The sequence below is a fragment of the Quercus suber genome, unplaced genomic scaffold (genome assembly GCF_002906115.3).
Source record: "Quercus suber isolate HL8 unplaced genomic scaffold, Cork oak 2.0 scaffold_209, whole genome shotgun sequence".
In the NCBI taxonomy this organism is placed as follows: domain Eukaryota; kingdom Viridiplantae; phylum Streptophyta; class Magnoliopsida; order Fagales; family Fagaceae; genus Quercus; species Quercus suber.
The window spans coordinates 190530-200370 of record NW_027069667.1 but is presented as its reverse complement, the minus strand read 5'-3'; the positions used below and the strand labels follow the sequence as shown (position 1 = coordinate 200370).

Here is a 9841-nt window from a genome sequence, read left to right as displayed (position 1 = left end):
AGAAAAAAATCCATAGGTTTTTGGAAAACATTTTTTCATGGGTCTCTCTTTGAAAATATATTTTCCCAAACACCATTTCATGAGTTTTTAGGATAAAGTATTTTTAATGATGAAAAGACCCATAATTTATATAAAACATTTTCAAGAAATACAAAATCTTATGATTCTTGGAAACTACTCTAGGAAAATATTTTTAGAAAACACATGAATTATTTGAAAACAACTTAGAGAGTATTTTTTGAGCAACTTGTAAAATTCATCTTGAAAACAATTTTGAAACCCATTTTTGAAAACAATTTTAAAAAATATTGCTTGGAAAATGATGATGATTGAAAACCAGTAGGTTGAATACTTCGAGCTTTAATGGCAATTGGATGACCTGAAAAGAAAGAAAGAGACTAACGAAGGTGACCAGGGTGAACCGGCCAAGAACCCGCCGATAGTTAAGTCAGATTTCTTTCTAGAACTCAAGTATAGTGAATGGATGAATATTAGAACATAACTTAGTTTGGTGAGACTTGGTCTCTTTTATAGAGAGTTTAGATTAGGTCTACTTATTAGATGCCACTAACATTGTGGAAGATGTGTGGACTTAGTGGGGGAAATGGAGCAAATTTTGGGAAATTCATCCCATATTCCAAGATAAAAGATCATGGTCTAACCATTGTGGTCAATGAAAGACACTTAAAATTTGACTAAGTGTTTGTTTCTTGTCTACACCTTCTTGTGGTGTAGACAACTAACATTTCTTTGGATGACCAGTAATCTCTCTCGACGATCTCCTTTCATGTTTGTGGTGTGTCTTTCTCTTTTCTCCTTTTCGAAGATTGTCTTGGACGAACCTTGTTCTTGTGGACGACTCATATGAACAATAAACACTTTTTAATTACCCATTAGAAACAATTTGGAAAAATCTTTTTGAAAACAACTTGGAAAAAAAATTGAGAGAGTATAGGGTGGCAGCAAATGCTAAGTCTAACAACACAAATTGTGATTTAAGGAGGCAATATATAGAATACAGGGTTACTTGAAAGACTCAAGAATCAAGATGCTTCTTTGGTGCACTATAGCAAATATCGTCACAACAAAGGATAACTTGATCAAGTTTTTGGCTACTAAGAATGCAAGGTGTTTACTCTATGTTGATAGCCCTTTTTTCACATATCTATAGCCTAACAAGAGAAGCCCAAAAGTAGTGGTGGCTCTAGGAATTTTTCTAGAGTGGTCATTAAGAAATTTAAATTATACAAAATCTAATAAAAAAGGAAATTTTAATATTTCAACATCACAAAAGAAATGCAAATAGGTAAAGCTTTATATTTTACTTTTACAAACAAAATTAAAAACCAAAAATGGATTGATGAGAAATTAAGTGAGAACTGAGAATATTGAGACGAAAGTAATAAAATGAGAAAGAGCCCAAAATGATGATAGAGAAGAAAAATGGAAAAAGTGAGAGAGAGTAACGAATGATACATGTTGTGATTGCGAGCCAAGCCACTACGGAGAAGAGCTCCTGGCGTTATTGACGAGAATTCATAGCCACAATCTCTTTGTTGATAGCTTTTTTCAGTAAAATGAAATTAGTGATTATTTAATTATTTTTATGAAATGTTGAAAGAGTTACAATTATAAATGATTAGAGATTTTTTTTTTTTTTTTTAATGAGCAGAGATTTTTGCTTTTTGTTTTTGAATGAGCACTTGTTGAATATTTTCTTAATTTTTTGTTGTTTGGTACAATCTTTTTGTTTTTTGGGCTATTTTTTATGTTATTTGGACTCATTTTTACTTTTATTTGAACTTTTATTTATATTTTTGTTTAAGTAGTTAAGGATTATGTTTGGGGGGGCCAAGATTAATTTTGTGAGAAATGCTAGAGACACAACAAAATGTCCAACAATTCCTACATTAGCATACAAAAAATTTTAAATTAGAGATTAAAAAAGCCAATGTGTGAATTGGCATGCTAATTTTGAAATGTTGTGAAATTGTTGACATTTTATTATATCCCTAGTATTACTCTTATTTTTATTGAATCCAAATTCTTGAGATTATCAACTCAAGGTGGTCAATATTTTTTTTAGGGTAAAAAAAACATGCTAAATTAAATATAATTATGTTATACCTTTTTTTTTTTTTTGTAAGTATAATTTTTGTTTTTATGACAACTTATGGTGGTCCTATGACCACCCTCACTTGTATTTGTAATGGCCCCTACCCAAAATCCAAGCAAAACAAGTCCGAAAGGCCCAACAAGAGAGCTAAATGTAAAAAAGATCAACATGCCAAGCTTAAGAGCCCAAAACAAGAGGAAATAAAAGCCTAAATTTACACTTAGGCTAAAAGAGAAATATAAGAGAAAGTCGCCTATGGCAGAATACCTTAAAATAGGACAATTAGCGGAACTCGAGGATGGTCCACCATCCCTTAAATGGGGAATGAAGTCAAGAGATGACCTCTATGAAATGCATCTTTCAGGAATAATAAATCTAGGCCTAACATAGCTCAAATACCATGATAAAAGAAAAAAAAGCTCAAAACAAGTTTGCTATAGAGAATGACCTGGGCAAGATGAAATAAATTAGGCCCAAGACCCTAATGGTCAAGTTATGAATATTTGGCACATAAAGGCCCAAATCATTTTGTATAAAAGGATAAGATCAACCTATTTCCTTTAAAGAGATGTGACAAATTAAATGAAAAGGATGAAGAAAGAGAAACAAAGGAGTGTATGAAGAATGAAAAAAGCATGAAGCAGAATAGGACCAAAAATCCAAGGCATGCAAGTAAGGTAAAGCCTAGGCTTTGCCCTTCTGCATCCCAACCATGTAAGGGGAGTAGGACCGGCGGATGTTGAGTCTCAAGAGTTGTGGTTTAGTGTTTTGGGGGGGGGGGGGGGAAGGCCTCTGTTTGGTATTCTGTAATACCCTTTTATTTTTAGATGGTATTCTAGGAAAACATCAATACCATAAATGGAAGGAGCTGGTGGAAACCAAGTGGTGCACGCTTAAGAGTATTGCTAGAGAGTTTTTATGAGTCTCTTTCCATTTTAGGAGGAATGAGTCAGATGGCTTTGTTGCAAAATGACACCTACCCAAAAATAAGGGAAATCTCTATTGTGATTAAAAAAAACTAAGACTCCCTTAGTTGGGTGATCCAAAGAGGGTAGTAGCCATTAGAGAAAGAATAAGATGAGGAGCTAAGGGTCCATAGAAAATTAGAGGGTTGGTGAGAAGAAGGGTAAAAATGGGAAAACACTCACCTAAGTTTGGCTATAAAGAGAAGGACAACACCCATGAATAGACAGCCCAAAAATTGAGGCAATCCTTTTAGGAAAGAGTGGAGAAAAAGAAAGAAAGTAGAGAGTGACATCTAAGAAAACTAATGGTTCATTTGGTTAGGAGGATGGAAAAATGAAAGATTGTAAAATGAGGAAATGATGTAAAAGTAGGAGGATAAAAGATATTTTAATTTTCCTTATGTGTGTTTGGTTGAAATTGTGGAAAAGTGGAGGAATGAAAAACTTTTTTGTTTGGTTGAAAAAAGAAATAGGAGGATAGAAAATAAAATTTGTATAAATTTTCTCATATTTTCTTGTTAAAAATGATGCTTAATAAAAAAAAGATAAACAACCAACCCCCTACCCCCGCCCCCCCCCCCCCCATCCCCCCAAAAAAAGCAGTCACCCAAGTTTATTAAAAAGGAAAATTCATGCCTAGTAAAAAGAAATAAAAAAATGAATAAAAAAATTCCAAAATAAAATAAAAATAGGATGTGGGCAATTTTGTCCAAATATTTTTGCCCACTTTTCTCTCCCATTTTCTCCCAAATTTGAAGAGATTATACGTTAGTAGGTAGGAGAGGAAATCTAAGAGTATCCACAGAATAGCCATACCTTTTGTAGACTTCTTAAAATGGCTATTCTGATTCAATCCCAAAACTCACAGTTTTGTGCCCCCCATAGTCATGAAGGGTCTGTTTGTTTTGAGGTGAAATAGGGTGGATGGAAAACTTTGAAAAGAAAATAGGAGAGAAAATGGGTTTGTGTGTTGTTTAGTTGGAAGCGAGGAAAGAAAACTTTTATGTGGGGCCTAGGCATTTTCCACCCGAGCCCACACAAAACTTTTCTCTCCAAAATGGAGAGAAAAAAGTGGAGAAAACGCTGAGGCCTGCTGTGTGATAAAAATACCCTTTACTTTTTTGCCTTCTCCTTATTCTATTCCTCGTTTTGTTGCCTAGTTATTTTTGTTGTCTTCTTTTGTTGAATTTATATTTGCTGCCCAGTTATTTTTGTTGCCCAATTTTGATTCATAAGTTTTGCTACCCACATTCCACGTTTTTCTTCTGAGTAAAGGTTTTTTTTTTTTTGAGAATGCCTTCCCAGCAAAGTTAACGCATATTACAATTTTTGTTGCCCAAAAATTTTATATTATATATAATAATATAAATTTATTTATTTGTGTTAATTTTTATATTATTTAGTGAGTTTAAATAAATCTATTTCTTATATATTATATAACAAGGACATAATAGTCAATTTATATAAACTACATTTTCTATCCCCTCACTTTTCTCCTCAACCAAACAAAAGAATTTTCCACCCTCTCACTTTTCCTCCCACTAATTTTCTATCTTTCCACTCCTCCAACCAAAGGAACCCTAAGATTATGTGGGCTAGGGTTGAGATCTTCTTAGCCCGTTTTCTGCATAGTGCATATCATAAGTACTTATACATATACTATACGTATCCATATACCTGCAAGTATTTTGTTTGTTTTGAATATGTGGGCTAACAATATTTGAGCTAACAATTATTGGGCTATTTATATATGAGCAAGACTTAAGTACAGTACTTAGGTGCTATTCCTTAGGTTCTCCTATTAAGATTCTGCTATGTGGCTTTTTCTCATGGAATGAAAATGTATTATTTAATTAAACAACCACATGACAGAATTTTAAAAGAAAAACCTAAAAAATAGCATCTAAAATATTATATATATATATATATATATAAGTTTTGTCCTTAATATATTATCCTTTAGTATTTTGGAGTAGGTTGTTTTATGCACAGACAGGTTCACAAAGCCCATTTTGTAGAGAGAACTAGGCCCAACTCCCTCAAATCTAATCAACCTTTAGACCGAATCCACGGACAGCACAAGAAAGGGACCTAGACTCTGCAATGATTCTCAAGAATCAACTCTCTACCTGCAACTACATTTTGACTTGCTCTATGGCTTGGAAGTCAATAAACATTAAATTAGATGGGATGCAAATTAATTTAGAAGAAAAAAGGTTAAAATTCTTTCTGACCCTCCCAATTTTTCGCTGCTGGAAGAAGACCAAAAAGCTAAATTCTTGTTGTTTGGAGCTCTGGTATTAGTCTATTAGATGTTGTATCTAAGGCCATAAACTTAGCCCTTCAAGAGAGTCAACTACTTTCCCATGAAGAGGTGGCTAAGAGTTTATACAAGATCTTTCTGGAGCACAAAATGTCAAGGAGATCAACCCCAGCCAGCACTCACTCTAGAAGATGGGAACAATGGAAGAAGCCTATACAAAAACCAACTGAAGCTAAACTATGATGCAAGTTTGATTCTTATTTTGCTACAGTGGCTAGATATTAAAGAGAGAATTTAGAATTTTCTATCTTCTTCTTTTTAAAAATGGAAAAACACCTATATCATAAAGTCATATGTCACCCGTACAGATTTACTCATGGTGACTTTTTTTTTTTTTTTGGGAAATGCTAAAATAATTACAAATTTTAATGGAGCATAAACTGCTAGTAAAAATATAATTGATGTCACTTAAACAAAATTATAAATAAATATTTTAATTTCTTTTATTATTATTGGGGGAAAATCAATTTGTAAGGCTTATATTAAAGTAAAATTTTAGTATCCTAGTATCCCTCCTATTTTTAATAAGAGAAATGCTATTTACACACAATTTAAATTACACTTTTACAAAAAAAAAAAAAAAAAAAAAAAATCTTAATAAACACCAACAATTTAACCAATTACCAAAAATGAGATTTAAAAAATAAAATAAAATATATATTATCCATCCGAAACACTAAAAAGGGGTAATCAATTTTACAATACTGATGACACTTGAATGGCATTTAACATATTACTCCCATCCAAGTATAATGCCAAGTTGGTTTCTCAAAAAAAAAAAAAAAAAAGGTATAATGCCAAGTTTACATGATCTGCAAAAAATGTGGCAATGACAACTAAAATCCAGGTCACAAACTTTAGCCAGAAAACAATGCTATGGATCTCCTTTGAAGTTGGGGATTAGCATGCAATATGCCGTTGTAGTTATCTACTACACTTATTGGTGTTTCTACTTCCAACAATCTCAAGTCCTATCCATGACTTACCAAATTTAAAAGGACAAAATTTAACTACAAAATTAGTTGTAGTCTAAGCTTACAACCTTACTGAATAGATAAACATTACCATATATTTTGAAAATCTAAATGATGAATTGCAAGTTCTTTATACTCTTAATATACATGTCAAATTTTGTGTCAATTGGATATTATTTTCCATATAATCTATAAGTTTATATTTTATGCATAATTTTAAACTACAAAAACTTGCAATTGAAATAATTTATTGATGACATAACTATTGATCTTTAATTTTTTAGAAATTTTGCATGCATAAAGGATATAGGAAGAAAATATAATCCAATTATGGATTTGTCAAATTTCACCTATAATACAAAGATTTTTTTTTTTTGATTTAAATACAAAGATATTAAATAAGGTTATAGCCTTAGACTTCAAAAAATTTTGTAGCTAAACTTTGTCCAATTTAAAATGATTAAATCTCCAAAAAATAAAAGCTCCAATACTTGAATGGAAACTTTTGAAGAATTTTTTGGGTGGAAATAAGAAAGAGAAATATAAAAGAATAAAATTTGACTCCAACCACCAATAGGAAGATAACATTAATGGTTGTTATATACAATGCATATGACTCATTTAATCTAATCAACCCAGTGAGTCATGTGTATTGCATATGATGAGGCACATTATTTTCCGATTAGTGGTTGGAGCTTAGGCTCCAAATATGTTTAGAGCTGAACTTTGTCTAATTTAAAATGATTAAATCTCCAAAAAATAAAAGCTCCAATTTTCTTGAATGGAAACTTTGGAAGAATTTTTTGGATGGAAATAAGAAAGAGAAATATAAAAGAATAAAGTTTGGCTCCAACTACCAATAGAAAGATAACATTAGTGGTTGTTATGTGCAATGTATATGACTCATTTAATCCAATCAACTCAGTGAGTCGTGTGTATTGCACATGACGAGACACATATCATTTTTCAATTAATGGTTGGAGCTTAGGATCCAAACATGTTTAGAGCTAAACATTTTCCATATAACTAAGGTCTAAAAATGAAGAGAGACTTTTCAAGAAGAGTGAATATACATGGAGAAGCTTATTGAATGAACCATATGTTACATATAAAGGTTCATTAATATTAAAAAAAAAACCCTTTTGGTACTTAGTCTCCAAAAACAGAGGACTATTACTTGAAGAACAAATCATTCCGCATTATGCCAATTCATTTTTCTGGGATCATATATCATTCTCAAAGTTTGGTCAACTGAAGTAACTTATGATCTACCAATTCCTATAAATTTTCAACCGTCTACAAGTCACCGCCATGTTTACATTGCCACAAATAATAATAATAATAATAATAATAATAATAATAATAATAGAGCCCTTTATTGGAATTTCTGATACTTACAACACCTATGTACACCTATCTATCATATAAAGAAGATTAAAAACCACTATATAAAATATAAACTCTACCCCCTACCAAAAAAAAAAAAAAAAAAACCTACATTTTAGTATTTTACAATTAGGGGGTCTTTTTATTTTCAACCACCTCTTTTCATAGAGCTTTCCTGTGGTATGCTCTAAGTTGTCACCACTATTAGAGCCTTTCTTATTTATTTATTTGCCATTGCTAGTGCCTCGTACATACTTCATTGCCAAAACCTGCTTATACTTTAGCAACTTCCTTTTGCGATATTCCTCATTATTCGATGATGGTTCTTCAACATCATCTGCAAATCGGACCTTCTTCTTTGATTGACATTTCTCAGATCCTACCCAAAAAAAAAAAAAAAAAAATCAAATCTTTTTTTTTTTTTTTTTGAGAAGAAAAAAAATCAAAACTTATAAGTAAATCAAATTCTATATAGTTATTTTGTTTCACAGAATGGAAATTTTATTTTATTTTTGGATTAACAAAACTACAAATTAAATTACATAATTAGCATTAAAAAGAAGTGGTAAAAGTGAAATAAAAACATACCCTTTATCTTGTTTTTACCATGGGAGTACAAGATGGTATCATATTCAGATTCAACCTTTTTCATGAAATCCGAAAGGAGGCGCTTATGGAGTTGATGAACAAGAAGAACCACACTTCCTGAGACCGCAAAGACTGCCATGAATCCAACTCCCATAGAATTCGACATTTCTCTCTCCCTCTCTGTGTTTGTCTCTCAAAATATCAAACTTTATTTTGGATCAAATATGATGACCATTTGGATCATCCATGGACAAGAACACAGAAATACACAAAAGAAATAAAGGGTCTAAAGAAAACATTCTAGGCCAAGATGGAGAAAGAAGTCGTTGTTAGCGGTTGGTGCAATATAATGTTAAAAAAAAAAAAAAAAATTAAAACGAGGAAAGAAGGNTTAACAAACTTTAAATTAAACAAAAGTGATGAAAAAAAAAAACCTGTTATTGGGAATTATTACAAAAAGCCACTATATTCAAATCTTCAACAACAAAAAAATAAAATAAAGAAGAAAAAAGCCTGGAATAAAATTGAATTGAATAACAAGGTGAATTTGGGGTGACAATTAAATAAAAATTAATAAAAAGATTCATTAATTTTGGCGACAGCTTAGCTCCTACCTGTTACTTAATTTTAAAAAAAATTATTTGAAGTCTAAGCAAATCTTGAGAGGTATAAAATTCTTCTTTTCTTTTTATTTATGTTTTGGTTCTACATTAAATAACTAGATACCATTTTATGCTTTGGTTTGATTTCTATTTATATAGCTTATGGTTTATGATTTCTTTCAACTTGAATTTATTTTTGACCATAGTAGTCAAATTTGATTGGATTTTAATTTATTTTACGGAGTCTTATAGTGCTTTTGTTTTATTTAATTTCTATCAATATTACATCTTGTAGATGTAGTCTAGTTTTGTTATATCCTTATATTTAACTTATATGAATGTTATGGACTTATGGCTAGCTGTTCAAAATATTAGGAAAAAAATGACTTTAATTAAGATGTTCATTTGTTTGTATATCTCTCTTAGTATTTTGAGTGCTAATAAGAACTACACTCATTAAAATTTCTAACAATAATCATGTGCTATTTTATACACAAAGCAAAAGAAAATGTGAAATAAGCACAAAGGTAGGCTGGATGAATCACCTTGATCAATTATATGATTATCTATGGCTAAAGCTGAAGTTTGAAAAAGATAAAATAAGTAAATAAATAAAATGAATAACAGTTTAATCAGAACACCATATCAGACGAGAGGTGATTAAATGTTAATTGAGAGAAATGTTTAGGAAATATGGATTGTTTAAAGAAACTATAAAATACATATGTTCAAGGTTTTGAGGTCAAATCAACATTTAATATTAAATAAATACAAAAAATGAAATAAAATTGTAAATCTTTATTAAAAAAAGTATCCATTAAAATTTAAATAATTTTCAACATATTATAAGAATTAAAAAATAATAATAATAATATAGTTACTGAATC

At 30.7% G+C, this 9841-nt stretch overlaps 1 protein-coding gene across 1 annotated transcript; it reads right to left on the bottom strand.

Moving 5' to 3' along the window:
* Positions 1-7735: 7735 nt before the first annotated feature.
* On the bottom strand, positions 7736-8718 carry LOC111991093 (uncharacterized). The gene is made up of 2 exons (XM_024022874.2): positions 8353-8718; positions 7736-8143 (listed from the first exon to the last, which is right to left on the bottom strand). The coding sequence occupies exons 1-2, from the start codon at positions 8516-8518 to the stop codon at positions 7989-7991; spliced, it is 321 nt and encodes a 106-aa protein (XP_023878642.1). The 5' UTR covers positions 8519-8718; the 3' UTR covers positions 7736-7988.
* Between the last annotated feature and the right edge of the window lie 1123 nt (positions 8719-9841).